At 57.9% G+C, this 14,681-nt stretch overlaps 1 protein-coding gene across 9 annotated transcripts in view; it reads right to left on the minus strand.

The window, feature by feature from the left end:
* Positions 1-1,713: 1,713 nt before the first annotated feature.
* Positions 1,714-14,681, minus strand: part of SBF1 (SET binding factor 1) — a 28,094-nt gene continuing 15,126 nt past the window's right edge. For 3 of the 9 annotated variants that reach the window (XM_004063688.4, XM_055374385.1, XM_031007345.2), the window contains 15 exons: positions 14,268-14,464; positions 14,053-14,190; positions 11,900-11,977; positions 11,361-11,542; positions 11,084-11,263; positions 10,348-10,449; positions 10,090-10,275; positions 9,882-10,008; positions 9,680-9,810; positions 9,378-9,608; positions 3,449-3,556; positions 3,139-3,350; positions 2,430-2,517; positions 2,230-2,361; positions 1,714-2,148 (listed from right to left, as the gene is read on the minus strand). In XM_004063688.4, the coding sequence (XP_004063736.1) occupies positions 2,050-2,148; positions 2,230-2,361; positions 2,430-2,517; positions 3,139-3,350; positions 3,449-3,556; positions 9,378-9,608; positions 9,680-9,810; positions 9,882-10,008; positions 10,090-10,275; positions 10,348-10,449; positions 11,084-11,263; positions 11,361-11,542; positions 11,900-11,977; positions 14,053-14,190; positions 14,268-14,464 (2,191 nt within the window). In that variant the 3' untranslated portion in view covers positions 1,714-2,049. Of the gene's footprint in view, positions 2,149-2,229; positions 2,362-2,429; positions 2,518-3,138; positions 3,351-3,448; positions 3,557-9,377; positions 9,609-9,679; positions 9,811-9,881; positions 10,009-10,089; positions 10,276-10,347; positions 10,450-11,083; positions 11,264-11,360; positions 11,543-11,899; positions 11,978-14,052; positions 14,209-14,267; positions 14,465-14,681 lie in introns of all 9 variants that reach the window. The other 6 variants (XM_019018341.3, XM_031007347.2, XM_031007346.2 and 3 more) reach the window with 3 other exon arrangements.

Consider the following 14,681-nt stretch of genomic DNA (forward strand, 5'->3'; position numbering starts at 1 on the left):
CCGCGTACTGTGAACCTTCCGGCCCCAAAGCCCCAGCCCGGCCAGGGGTGGGAGTGTCTCCTCCAGCACCTCTTTTGTGCCCCCCCCACCCCCAGCCTTATCCCCGTGTAATGGGTGGAGGTGGAACAGGCCACATCACAGCAGCGGGTCTCTACAGCTTAGCAAATACTGAGATTTTTTCCATTTGGGGGATGGGGGGAACCACTTCACCTGGGGCTCAAACACATCAACCCCAGGACTTCCTTTTGTGCCAGCTCCCCCTCCCAGAAGCCTGGGCCCCACCTTGTCCTCACTGGCTGAGTGGGAGGGGCAGGTGGAGACCAGACCCCCCCCTCCCCCCCTCAGCGAGCCTGTCTTTCCACCACGGCTGGGGGTGGAGGGAACCTGCTTAGCTTCCCAGAGGCCGAGTCTCTGCCCCAGCTACACATTGAGTGCCTTGTCCTCACCCCCTACCCTGTGCCTGGCATTTGTCTTCTTCCCCCCACAAACGTGGAACAGGGAGGGCAGGGTCCTTTCTCCCCTTACTCTGACCTGTGGGTTTTCCAGGTGCCAGGAACTTGGGTCAGGCTCCGTCTGTCCGGCCTGAGGGAAGACCTGGCTGGTTTCAGTGGCTCAAGTGAGCCCACCCTCACATCTCACCCAGGTGTCCCAACACCACCTGTGGGGTGGGGGAGGTGGTGGGACCATGCTGGGCCTGACAGGGTCCAAGGCCATCCTTGGCTTAAACGTCCCACCAGGGGAGGGTCTTGGCCCCCCACCTGCCAGCACTGGGCCCTGCCTCTGCAGCTATCATCAGAACCTTCCCCTCACCCACACCTGCTGCTCGCCTCCCACCTGAGAGACCCAGCCTCTAGCCGGGTCCCCTGCCCCTCACCAGCCCCTCTGGCCAGGTCACCAGCTGCCACACTCAGATGTTCTCTTGGCCTTTGCAACGTCTATACCCCTCCCCACCTTCTGCTCCTGCACCCCTGGCCAGGCCTCGTCACAGGCAAGGACACAACAGCTCAGCAGGCAAAGCCCTGGGCCTGGTGGGACTCAGGTTTGAATAGGAAAAGAGCAGTGAGGGGCCACAGTGACACCACGAAGGGAAGGACAGGGGCTCTCTGAGACCCCAGGGAAAGGAGAGACTTTTGGGGCAGAATTCCCAAGAACTGAGAGGGTCCATCCCCCATGGGCATCGGCCCCCTTACTCTGCCAGATGCTGCTCGTTGCCTGGCAGGAGCCAGATGTGGTCAACCTGCATTCCCCTGGGAGCCCACTGTCCCGTCCCCCCCGCCTCCCGGGTCTGGCCTCCATCCCTTCAGCTCTGGTCTAACCAGAAACTGCCGTCCACCTCAAGTGTCCTCTGGACCTGCAACAGCCTTCTGGGGTCAAATGACCACCCATCCTTTCACCCCCAAGCCTCTGTGAGGTCAGCTTCTGCATCCCCTGGGTAGGGATGGGGGCTTCCTCTCCAGCCGTGCCGGCCCCTAGACCAGCCCTGAGGCCTGGAGGGAATCAAGCAAGTCCCCAGTGAAGCCTCCTGCTCTATCCGCCCCCAGAGCAAAGTCACTCCCAGGGACATGCAGGCTGAGCTGGGTGGACCCAGGCACCAGGAGGCTCACGAGAAAGATGCCAACCTCCCGCCAGGTGGGCCTGGATAGGGGCAGATGGGACCCTCTGGGTAGGCCGAGAGCAGGCAGCCGGGGCATGGGGAAGGCAGGCACAGGAGCGTGGCGTTAGTTCTCTCTTTATATAGACTCTGGTTCTAGAAACTCGCCTGCAGCCGCTGGCTGGACCAGCACACGCTGACGGGGCCGGACTATTTACAGGCCCATTGCGGGCTGTACCTTGGCCACCTCCCGGCACGGTGCTCAGCTGTGACACCAAAATAAGTTAGGGCCGGCCGGGCGGGGCGGGGCAGGGACGGGGGCTGTACACACAAGTGCTGGGGGCTCGGGGCCTCAATACTGTCGAGGGCCGGGGCTGTAAACATGGCCGGGGCGGCCCTGCCCACCCCTAGTGGTCGGTAATGACTGGAAGCAGAGCAGCCGGGCAGGGCTGGGAGGCTCAGGCGTCCGACAGGCAGCTCTGGATCCGGTCCACCCACTGCTGGGCCGAGGGCACGTCCTGGGCACAGAAGTTGTAAACGCGACGCGTTGTCTTCACCTGGGGAAGGGCGGGTTACTGACTCCACAGCCCCCACACCGCAGAGCCCCTGCCCTCTCCCAGGCCCCGGCCAAGGCTCACGTCAAAGAAGGCCTTCTCGTCCACAGTCTTAGGGGCACCCATAGTGGGCGTGCCAGGTGCCACAGCCTCCACCTCCGCCAAGTCGATGACACCCTTGCACTCTGTGTCCACACGGTGGTCGTAGTAGCGCAGCTGGAGGAGGCCACAGAGTCAGCGGAGCCCCTTCCCCCGTGAGTCCCCCCCACCACCTGCTCACTCACCTGGTGCTTGGTCTTGTCCAACACGAACCAGCGGGCCTTCCAAGGCTTCATGAAGGCCCCCTTCTTGTACAGAGTGCCCTCGTAGGACCTGCATTTCCAGCAGAACCAGGGCCAGGCTGACGTCGTGGCTCAGCCAAGCCCAGGCCCCAGCAGTCGTCCCCCTCTTGCTGTCCCAGCCCAGGAGGTAAGACCAGGCACCCTGTCCCCAGAACTGACCTAAGCCCAGAGCACTGGCCGGGGGGCCACAAAGAAGCCTTTGATGGGGGGCTGCAGGCCCAGGAAGACGACGCCCAGAAAGGAGACAGTGAAGGGCGCCTCACACCCTCCAGACTCCAGGGAGCATCCCCACACCAGAGCCTCAGGGTCTTGGGAAAGCAGCCCCCTACACAGGACAGGCGCCCTTACGAGGAGAGGGATGGCCAGGCAGGTAGATCTGTAGAAGCAGCCACGCAGCAGCTGCCCGGGATGGATCCTGCCAGACTCCAGACTCACGGGGGCCCCACCACTGCCCTCTCTCTACTCCTCCCTCAGCCACTGCAGGCTGTGGTCAGCTGTGGTCACCAGTTCGACACCCCAAACCCCTCCCAGTGGTGGTGTATACTTGGGCAAGCTCCTCAAAAGCACCCGCAATCTCCCACCAGAGGACTGCCTGGGACCCCAGAACACCAGCTCAGAGGTGTCTGTGTGGCAGTGGGAGGTGCCCTCATACCTGTTCTCACTCTCTGCTGTCTGGAACTGGCTGTACAGGGTGCTGGTGCTGCGGCGGGCAGCCTGGCGGGAGCCGGATGCGGTTGAGCCACTACTCTGGTCGCTGTCCAGGCTGAGGCTCAGGGTGGAGCCCACGGGCCCCTCCTGCAGGTACACACCCAGCGAGCGACGGTGGTGGGGTGCGGTGGACACGAGGAGGGAGCTAGGGGTGCCCTGGGAACGGGAGGTTGGGACTTGGGTCAGGGCTGGACGGACTCCACTTTCTCCCAGCAACACGCCCACCGTGGACGCTCACACTGGCCCTCACTCACACGGCCGTCTGGCCGGCCCTCGAGGCGCTGTGCAGCCTTCACCCGGTCCCAGGTGTCCTTCCAGCGCTCAGTGGGTCGGCCCAACTCTGTCTCCAGCCTCTGCAGCTCCTGGGGGAAGAATTAATGACAAGTTTATTCAAAAGGAAATATCCAGACTAGAGCACAAAAAGACAAAAGGAAAATACAGGAAAGAGACACAACGGAAAGGCCTAACGCGTGTGTGACTGGCCACAGGGGGAGGTGGCAAGAGGGAGGGAAGGAATATGCAAAATGAATATTCGGAGACAACAGTTGAAAAATTTCCCAAACTAACCAGAGGCATCAAACAACATAATCAAGAAGCACTACAGACCCCAACAGGGTAAGTTAAAAACACACGCCCCGGCCAGGCGCGGTGGCTCACGCCTGTAATCCCAGCACTTTGGGAGGCCGATCACCAGAGGTCAGGAGTTTGAGACCAGCCTGACAAACATGGAGAAACCGCATCTCCACTAAAAATACAAAAAAGTTAGCCCAGCATGGTGGCGCACGCCTGTAGGAGAATCGCTTGAACCTGGAAGGCGGAGGTTGCGGTGAGCCGAGATCGCGCCACCGCACACCAGCATGGGCAACAAGAGCAAAACTGCTTCTCAAAAAAAAAAAAGACCACACAATACTGATCTTCAACACTGCAGGGTCCACAATGTCCAGCTTACAATAAAAGATTAGAACAGCAGAAAAATGGAGAAAAACATTAAAATAGGCCCTGAAATGAAACAGGAGTTAGAACATACAGTAAATCCAAGACAGTGATTTTAGGGCCAGGCGCGGTGGCTCACGCCTGTAATCCCAGCACTTTGGGTGGCCAAGGCGGGTGGATCACGAGGTCAGGAGTTCAAGACCAGCCTGGCCAAGATGGTGAAACCCCATCTCTACTAAAAATACAAAAATTAGCCGGACGCAGTGGCAGGCACCAGTAATCCCAACTACTCGGGAGGCTGAGGCAGGAGAATCACTTAAACTCGGGGCGGAGGTTGCAGTGAGCCGAGATCACGCCACTGCCCTCCAGCCTGGGCGGCAAAGTGAGACTCTGTCTCAAAACACACACACACACACACACACACCCCAAAATGAGACAGAAAAACTGCTGAAAAACAAAGAGAAAAGTCCCAAAACCTGCCAGAAGAAAAAAAGACATGCCTTCTTTGAAAGAGCAACAATAAAACTGACGGCTGACTTCAAAAGAGAAACACGAAGCCAACTGCCAACTTCCAGCCATGACAGATAATTAGTCTGAACAGCCCTCCCTCCATATGCAAATGATGAAACTGGACAAGAAGGGGAAGCTGTTGTTTCCAGATGTCAGACAAGCAGTGCAGCTTGAGAGACAGGAGCCTAAGACATGGGACCACATAAGATGGGCCCCACAGTCACCTGTTTTCTGCCCAGCCACAGTGCAGGGAGGCAGGGCCAGAGCAACGCACAGGAGCTTACTGAGCCGAGGAGGCAGAGACGGGACGTCCAGGGGCACTAGTGCAGCTGGGTCTGCAGGGCAGCCCACAGAGGGGAGGGAGCACCACAGCAAAGGGGCTCTAGAAATCTAGACAGAGCCCTCCTTGAGTCCTTGGCCAAATTAGGCTGCCATGTGCAAAGCAAGATGTCACAAGGCCTGGCAGAGAACAGCTACTAAGAAGCTATGACCTGACGCCGGCAGCAGTGGCTCACACCTGTAATCCCAGCACTTTGGGAGGCCAATGCGGGTGGACAACCTGAGGTCAGGAGTTCAAGACCAGCCTGGTAAACATGGCAAAACCCTGTCTCTACTAAAAATACAAAAATTAGCTGGGCATGGTGGCGGGCACCTGTAATCCCAACTACTCAGGAGGCTGAGGCAGGAGAATTGCTTGAACATGGGAAGTGGAGGCTGCAGTGAGCCGAGAGTGCGCCACTGCACTCCAGCCTGGGAGACAAAGTGAGACTCTGCCTCAAAAAAAAAAAAACAAAACTATGAGCTGAACCCAAATTCTAGAGGAATGCTAAAAGATACTGGACTTCCAAAAAGCCAGTGTGGCAAGACCTTACCGAAAACACAAAGACACAAAACTCCAACTGAAGCCCTGGAGAGGCCACACGCCTTGGGCTGCTCTATCCCTGGAGCTTCTCTAGAGGTGCTGGAGAGCTGCCCAAACAAAGCTTAGAAACAAGCTTCAAATAGACCAAGCTGATGCACAAGCTCATTACCTGCCTGCGAGAATCAAACCCAAGACTCTAAGCTTAAAGAAAGACAACACAGGCAGGGCACAGTGGCTCCCGCCTGTAAGCCCAGCACTTTGGGAGGCCGAGGAGGGAGAATCGCTTGACCCAAGGAGTGTGAGAACAGCTTGGGCAACATGGCAAGACCCCATCTTTATATATATTTTTAAGTTATAAATGTGTTTCAAGATTTAAAAGAAAAGATGGACATAATGGTTTATCAGATGGGGAATCTCTACAATAAAAAGCGTTAAATTCATCAGATGGGGCCGGGTGTGGTGGCTCACGCCTGTAATCCCAGCACTTTAGGAGGCCAAGGTGAGAGGACTGCTTGAGCCCAGGAGTTTGAGACCTGCCTGGGTGACATAGGGAGACCCCATCTCTACAAAAAAAAAAAAAAAAAAGGTAGCCGGCATGTGGCCCACGCCAGTAGTCTCAGCAACTCAAGAGGCTGAATGAAGCAGGATGATTGTTTGAGCCTGGGAGGTTTGGGCTGCAGTGAGCCATGACTGTGCCACTGCACTCCAGCCTGGGCAACAGAGCAAGACCCTGTCTCAAGAAATTAAAAAAAAAAATTCATTTGATGGGCTTCAGTATATTAAAAACAAGAAAGAAAAGAGTAGTGAACTTGAAGACAAGCCAACAGAAATCATCCAAAATGAATTGCAAAGATAATGACTGAGAAAAAACAAACAGAGCTTCAGCAACGTATGGGACAATGAAGTTCCAGAAGGAAAGGGAGAGATCATGCAGAAAAAGTAATTTATAGAAGCAGTGGCTTGAAATGTATTAAATTTGACAAAAATCATCATCCCACAGACCCAGAAGTTTAAAGAGCCCCAAGCAGGACGAAAGCAAAAACCACAATGGTCAAATTGCTGAAGCCAAAATTAAACGCAAAATCTTAAGGCAGAGAATCAAAGGGTGCCATTATACACAGTTTATAAGGCTAAGACTCAACACCAACTTCAAAGCAGAAACAACACAGGCCAGAAAACAAAGTAATATCATTTTTTTTTTTTTTTTGAGGCAGAGTCTCACTCATGTCGCCCAGGCTGGAGTGCAATGGCGTGATCTCAGCTCACTGCAGCCTCCACCTCCCGGGTTGAAGCGATTCTCCTGCCTCAGCCTCCTGAGTAGCTGGGATTACAGGCACCCGCCACCATGCTCAGCTCATTTTTATATTTTAGTAGAGACGGGGTTTCACCATATTTGCCAGGCTGGTCTCGAACTCCTGACCTCAGGTGATCCACCTGCCTCAGCCTCCCAAAGTGCTGGGATGACAGGCGTGAGCCACTGCGCCCAGCCCAGTAATGAGATCTTTTAAAGTGATATCAGTTTAACTGCTGAATTTAAAAAAAAAAAAAAAAAAAAAGAAGCTGTCAACCTAGAAATGCATATCCAGAGAAAATGCCCTTTGCAAAATAAAGGCACAAAGATGTTTTCAGATAAACAAAAGCTGAGGGGATTTGTGACTGGCAGCTCTGCATTACAAGAAATATTAAAAATTCTTCAGGCTGAAGAGAAATAATAACCAGACCAGATTATACTGAAAGAATGAAGAATGTTATAAATGGCAAAAATAGAAGACTTTTTCCTTCTTAATTTCCTTAAAACAAAGTTGACTATTTATAACAAAAACAGGGCCGGGCGCAGTGGCTCACACCTGTAATCCCAGCACTTTGCAAGGCCAAGGTGGGCAGATCACCTGAGGTCAGGAGTTTGAGACTAGCCTGGCCAACACAGTCAAACCCCATCTCTACTAAAAATACAAAAAAAATTTAGCCGGGCATGGTGGTGGGTGCCTATAATCCCAGCTACTTGGGAGGCTGAGACAGGAGAATCACCTGAACTCAGAGGCAGAGGTTGCAGTGAACCGAGATCGCACCACCGCTCTCCAGCCTGGGTGACTGAGGGAGACTCCATCTCTCAAAAACAAAAAAAACCATGCTGGGTGTTTATGTCATACGTAAAAGTAAAATGTGTCACAGTAACAGGACAGGAAAGGCATGAATGGACACACACTGCCGTAAGGCTCTTCTGGTGTGAACAGGGTGATGTAATTTCAAGTCAGATGATTAAAGAGCCCCCAGCAATCCCTGAAACACAATACAGAGAGGTACAGCTCAACTCACAGTAGACAGAATACTAAAAACACTTGTTTTTTAAAAAAAGAAAAGAAAGGAAAAAAAATCAAAGGGACAAAGAGAAAACAGCAAGATGACAGACTTAAACCCAGCCACATCAATAGTAACAGTAAATTAAAATGGGCTAAAAATTCCAATTAAAAAAACCCATTAGACGAGATAACAAGAAGACCCAACTACCTCTACATCCTCTGTACAAGAAACTCACCTTAAACATAAACACACAGACCAGTAAAAAATACAAGAAAACAACAGAGCAAGCTGACACTGGTCATGACAAAGCTGAGTGACCTGTTAGCACCAATGAGACCGCGTCAACTTTAAGACAATGAGCATCGCTAGAGAGAAAAAGGGACCGCTGTCTGTGCTTGTGGGTCACCTCCATCACAAACCATGACTCCTGTACTCCCCCAAACCCTGTGCCCCATGCTAAGTCGCTGAAATAAATGACTCATTTAAGCCTCACAACTTCCCTGTAAGGCAGGAATCAGCATTTCCACTTTCTGCACAAGGAAACAGAAGCTCTAAGATGCTTAGATAACTAGGCCAGGCACGGTGGCTCACGCCTGTAATCCCAGCACTTTGGGAGGCCGAGGCAGGTGGATCACGAGGTCAGGAGATCGAGACCATCCTGGCTAACACGGTGAAACCCCGTCTCTACTAAAAATACAAAAAATTAGCTGGGCGTGGTGGTGGGCGCCTGTAGTCCCAGCTACTCGGGAGGCTGAGGCAGGAGAATGGCGTGAACCCGGGAGACGGAGCTTGCAGTGAGCGGAGATCGCGCCATTGTACTCCAGCCTGGGCGACAGAGCGAGACTCCGTCTCAAAATAAAAAAAAGAAGATAACCTCTAAGGCCACACAGCCAACAGTGGGGAGCTGAGTGCAGGTCCCCCCATGGCCTAGGTCCAAGATCCACACTCCTCTGCCTGCTCAGTCCCACAGAGACTCCGGGATGGCCCCAAAAGGTAGCACCACGCGCAGGATACTGCCTCAGGCCTTACACACCAACCCAGCCACCACCCAATCGCAGTCTCCTTTCTCCCTCCCAGGCATCTCTGCCTTGTTCAGCCCAGGCCCACCAGAGATGGCACAGTGAGGGCTAAGAGAGGCCTCAATGTCAACCCCAAGCTCTCAGGGCAAGAACCCAGAGGTGCTCACATTAGGTGGGGCAGGCAGTCTGGCAGAGGGAGTAGAACACTGTCGTCTCTAAGGGCTGACTCCTCAACAGGTGCCTGAGCTGCTCAAAGCCAGGTCAGGGAAAACACACGTGCTCAGAGTGGAGGCTGTGTACTGAGACCTGAGGGTCTCTGATGACGGCCCTCCTGTCACTGTCTGGAAGCACCCACTGAGTGGGGCGGGGCCCTGGGGAGCCACAGCCACCCCAGGCCAGTAGGCAGTTCACATGGTGGGGAGACGGCAGGGCCACACCAACCCCCAGGGGTAACTGGACTTACGTGCATGTACGAGTGTACACACACACGCACGACCCTGGTGTCTGAGCGAGAGGAGGGGGGTGCCAGGCCAGACCCTGCTCTGGGATCACACGCACCTCCAGCAGGCGTGAGATGGCGTCAGGCTGGGCCCGCGGGCAGCTGTCGTAGCAGGGCCACACCACGCGGCGCCTGCTCTGGGGAGCGCCTCCATCAGACCGTTCTTCCTCTGGGGGTTCAGGGGGCCCCTGGGCCAGTTCCCAGTCATACGGAGGGCCCTCGGCCAGCGTCTCCTCAGTGTAGAAGTCCCACACCTTCAGGTTGGACACGTTGCTGTAGGGCCGCAGGACCTGAGGGTGGGCCTGTGGTTGAGAACCTGGGTCGGGCAGGAGCAGCCTACCCGACCCAGGCCCCAGCTTACCTCTGCGTCCTCGGGCGCATACATGTAATTGTGGAACACAGGCGTCCTCTTGCTCAGCCGGTCCACATACTCCCACACAGACCTGCACGGCAGCTGGCCCCTGCGTTCCCCCTTCTCCTCATACAGCAGCCCTGCAAAGGAGCAGCACTGAGCCTGGGCCCCTCCTGACCCGTGGCTGCCCCAGCCCCGACTCCCCACATACCCAGCTCAATGCGCTCATAGTCAGAGTCGAGCAGGAAGGTCCGGAAACGGCGGGACACATGGTGGTAGCCGAGGAACTTGAGGTAGAACTGGCTGAACTCAAACTCCATGGGGAACTGCAGGTGGACCTGCACGCCATGTGGGTCAGGGGCCAGGGGTCAGCGGTCAGGGTGCACAGTCCCGGCCCACCCACACAGCGGCCTGCCCACCTGGTGTACGCAGTCCAGGAACTGCAGGAAGACGGGTGTGAAGCCGCTGCTCTGCCCGGCCAGGGTGTGGGCTCCACGGTGGCTGAAGCGATGGCCGAAGGACAGCCACTCCTTCTCCACCAGCAGGCGAAAGCCCTCCAGCGTGCGGTAGAAGGGGTCTGAGAGCAGCTGCACCAAGGATACCACCTGCCAGCACCGCCGGGGGGGTCAGCGAGGAGCCCGGGAGCCTGGCCCACCCCAGCCCCACGCGCCACACACCTGGGTGGTGATGTCCCAGCCATCCTCCAGGCCCACCAGCACGGAGGAGCCTGAATCCAGGAGCTCCACCACCAGCACAGAAACCTGCAGCAGCTTGTGGATCTGCAGGGACAGGCGGCCTCAGCACCTCTGGGACCCACCGCCCTCCCGCCTCGCCACTCACCAGGCCAGAGACCCGCATGTCCACAGGCAGCGGGGAGGCAGGCCCTGTCCACAGCCCCCCAAGCCCTGTATGCGGGCAGAGCACTGGACAAACACAGCTCGCTCTGGGTGTGCCGACCACCGCCTCCAGCCTGCTGGTCACAGCCCACCCCCTTCCAAGCCCTCTAGGACTGAGGGACATCCCTGTCCTTCAAGATGCCCGGTGGCCCCATCTTCAAGCCCTCCAGTGTTTATCAAGCCAGCGTCCTGTCAGTACCCACCCCCGAGAGAATGCAGCAGAGGCCCAGAACCATAAACTGCATCCCCTGTGTGGTCGTCAGCCCACGTGGGCCCAGCAGGCTGCTCCGACATACCCATGCCCAGGCCCTGGCCACTCTCACTGTCAGCTGGCCCCAGCCAGGCCCAGCCTCCCAGCTGCCTTCTAGGCACCAGAGCCTGGGTGGGAAGTGGCTGTCACCTCCTCCTTCCAGCGCTCCACACTGTCAGACAAGCAAACCTAGACCCGTCCACTTGGCTCTACCCAAGGGGTGGGCCCAGCACCAAGGCGGGCAGAGGGACGGGGCAGTGCAGAGACCTGGATCAGCCACTCTGAGTCCTCCAGTGAGCGCAGGAAGGAGGCTGGGCTGGGCTCAGCAGCGGGGCAGCCTGGGACACATGCTTTCAGCAGCTTCTTGAAGCTAGCCTTCACCTGCCGTGCCTCGAATACCTCAATGGGCACCAGCTCCCACTGCTGCAGGGGGTCTGGCCGCACACCCTGAAAAGAACCCAGACAAGTACCACGAGACACATGAGGCCCCAAGCCCCCCTGCCAAGCCCCCACCCTCACCCCCCATCCCCCGCACCCCAGTCACCTTGAGCTGGGCTTTGTCCCCAAGGATATAGAGGGCTGCTCGCTGCGGACGCAGGAAGCCCGGGTCGGGAGGGCCCCCGTTGGCCTGGGGTGGGGCCAGCGCGTCTCTGCCAGCTAGCCGGGAGCCCACATCGGTGCCAAGGCCACTGCTGCGTCCACTGGTCCGGACACTGCCCCACTTACCTGTGGAGGAGATGCCAGGTAAGCACCCGAGGGGGGCCAGGGCACCACTTACCTGGGGCTGGCTGGGCCCGGCCTCCAGGGAGGGGGCTGAGCTCCCAGGGCAGGGGTGGTTGGCAGGACCCCAGCAGGGCCGTGCGAGAGGGCTGGAACACACAGATTCTGAGACGTGGGGTGGCAGCCAGTGTTAGTTTCTAGGGCAGGACGCACGGGTCAGGGAGGTAAGGACTGGGGCTCGGGAGACGGGTCGTTAGTGTCAGGCGTGGAGGGAGACATTAGTGCCCGCGATAACTCAGTGCACACTAGAGGCTGCCAGCACCAAGTAAGGGGAGGCGGGCCTGCGCAGGCTCGGTACGGTACCTCGGGGTGCGGTCCGTCTGGAGGCCGAGGCCGCCATGGGGTTGGACAGCGTGGTGACCCTGGCTCTGGGGCTGGGAACTGGGGGCACAGCAGAGAGAAGGCTCAGGCCTAGCCCCAGGCCCGGGCGTGCCCAGCTTGGGGGTGCCTACAGGTCAGAGGGTTCCACCAAGCCCCCAGGGAGCCTGGAGGTAGCAGGGGTCAGCCCCAAGTCCCTGATCGCAGGAGAGTGGGAAGAGCCATCCTGGTGTGGGCCTCTCTGCCAGGGCAGGGCAGGCCGCAGAGCACTCCGTGGCAGCAGAAGGGCTATGCGGTGGGGATCCCGGGCTCTCCTCTAACACTTCCTCTCTTCCCACTCAAGCCGGCTTAGAGCAAGTCTGTCTCTGAGTCCCTCCCTCCACATCCTGGCCCTTTGTCCTCCACTCAGGGGGCCAGGGCTTGTGATGGGCACAGCTCAGAACGCTCCACACATGAGCATGCAGAGGCCTCTGTCCAGGGCACAGCAACAGGAGGTGCCCAAGAGGTGTGGCCTGGAAAAGAGGCGACCTGGAGGCTTCCCGAAGAGGGGAGAGGGTGGGCTCAGAGCCTGAGCCCAGTCCAAAAGGATGGAGAGCAGCTCAGTCCAGGACACAGGCAGATCTGAGTCCCAGGCTGAGGTTTACGGTCCAGACGACACGGCCTGAAGGCACAGGGAGGCCACATGAGGAAGTGGCAGCCCAAAGGGCTGGGAGATGCCTGGGGTCCACAGAGGGTCTCTGGGCACCTGGCCCTGCCCAGGCTCACCTGCTTCTGCAAGGCCCGAGGGTGGGACTGAGAGAGGCAATGTCCCCTCGTCCACCAAGTGGTCACTACAGGCCAAGCACAATGCCAGCCCAACACGCCCTGTGTCCTCTGATGGCTGCCACACTGCAGGCGCCCAGCTCACAGCGAGGACGCGGCACCAGCCTGCTTTGGACGCCAACCAGGGCCCAGTGTATCCCTGTAAAAAGGTCAGAGCTGGCCAGGCGCAGTGGTTCACGCCTGTAATCCCAGCACTCTGGGAGGCCGAGGCGGGCGGATCACCAGGTCAGGAGATCGAGATCATCCTGGCTAACACGGTAAAACCCCGTCTCTACTAAAAATACAATACAAAAAAATTAGCCGGGCGCAGTGGCGGGCACCTGTGTAGTCCCAGCTACTGTGAGCCGAGATCGCACTACTACACTCCAGCGTGGGTGACAGAGTAAGACTCAGACTCAAAAAAAAAAAAAAAAAAAAAAGGTCAGCGCTGGGACTAGAAGCCACGACTACAGCTGAGTGAAGCTTGAGACCCTGAGCATTGCTGGGCACTGAGGGGGACACCGGGAGGCAGCAGCCACTGGCACTGGGGATGGTCGGAGACGCAAAAGGGACTCTGTGGGAAGCACAGGCATGGGGGGTGCGGGGGCAGCCCCACCTGCAAATGCCACTCAGGGTTTCTGGCAGGGGTGGGAAGGCAGCAAGACAGGGCGACTGTAAAACGTAACTATACAATGTGGTATCTGGAAAAACAAAACCACTTCTGAACTAGAGAACAGGTGGTCCGGACAGAGGAGTGAGTGTGGGGCCTATCTGCCACCCCGTCCTGGGGCCAGTCTAGCTCAGTGTGTGCAGGGCGCCTGTGAAGTGTGCGTGGCGGTGGGGACAGAGACAGCAAGGCCCAAGGAACCAGGACACACGAGGACAGAGGCCAAGCTGCAGGCAGAGCCAGGCCAGAGGCTCCAAAGACAGTCTGGATTGGAGGATGCAGGGGGTGGAGTGTGGGGGATGAGGAAAAACAGTGACACTGGGAGGGGACAGGACAGAGGAGCATCCGGGATGTTTCCAGGCTGTGGGAAACGGTAAGACAGAGCCGCGCAGAGGCAGCACCCGGAGGACCCTCCAGGAAGCTGCAGCAGACGCAGAGGTGGAGAACGGGCAGGAGGTCAGGGCACACACCTGGTCTGGACACACACCTGGTCTGCACAGGCTTCCCGCCCCTGCCCCACGGCACCTGGAGAGCATGCTCCTCATCCCACACCCAAACATCCATGACCAGCGCCGTTTCTGCTCCTCCCTGGCCTGCCTGCCAAACCATAAATGCCACCACGGCCCCCCAAAGTGCCCCTGCCCCACCGTCTGCCCACAAGCACCCTCACCGTGACTGCCCATGTGGGCTGAGGAGAAGCCGCTAAGCGTGTTGCGTCCCGACGCGTCGGCGTAGCGGGGCATGGAGCTGACCACAGCCTGCAGGTACTTCTCCTGCTCCAGGCTACTCGAGTCCGCCTGGGACTGGCCTGGGGGAGGACACGGAGCTGAGGGAGGGGAGGGTGAGATAGGGCAGGGCAGGCACAGGGCAGGACGCAGGAGGTACCTGGAGAAGGTGCGTTCTGGGCCTTGAAGAGGCCGACGACACCTTTGCCATGCAGGCCTCCAGAGCGCAGCAGCACCGCCTTGGACCGCCCGCTGCGCCAGCAGACCACAGGGAAGCGGTTCTGGCGGTAGCAGCGGGACACGCGCTGCAGGGCGTTGTCCTGGACACTCTGGGGCACGATCAGCAGCCCTGGGTAGCTGAGAGGAGGCAGAGGCGTGAAGGTGGCTGGCGACCCCACCCGCCTCCAGGCTCACGCCCCAAGCAGGGCAAGAGGAGCCACAGCCCATGGCTCCCAGCAGGAGGCGCTTCCAGCTCAGCCACAGGACCCCCCAGCCCACCCCCCCAGCCCTGTGGCCCGTCCCTCTGCCCGGAGTCTCCCCCTCCACATTCCTTACATGACCAGAAGCCGTGGCC

Source organism: Gorilla gorilla, chromosome 23 (genome assembly GCF_029281585.2).
Source record: "Gorilla gorilla gorilla isolate KB3781 chromosome 23, NHGRI_mGorGor1-v2.1_pri, whole genome shotgun sequence".
Taxonomy (NCBI): domain Eukaryota; kingdom Metazoa; phylum Chordata; class Mammalia; order Primates; family Hominidae; genus Gorilla; species Gorilla gorilla.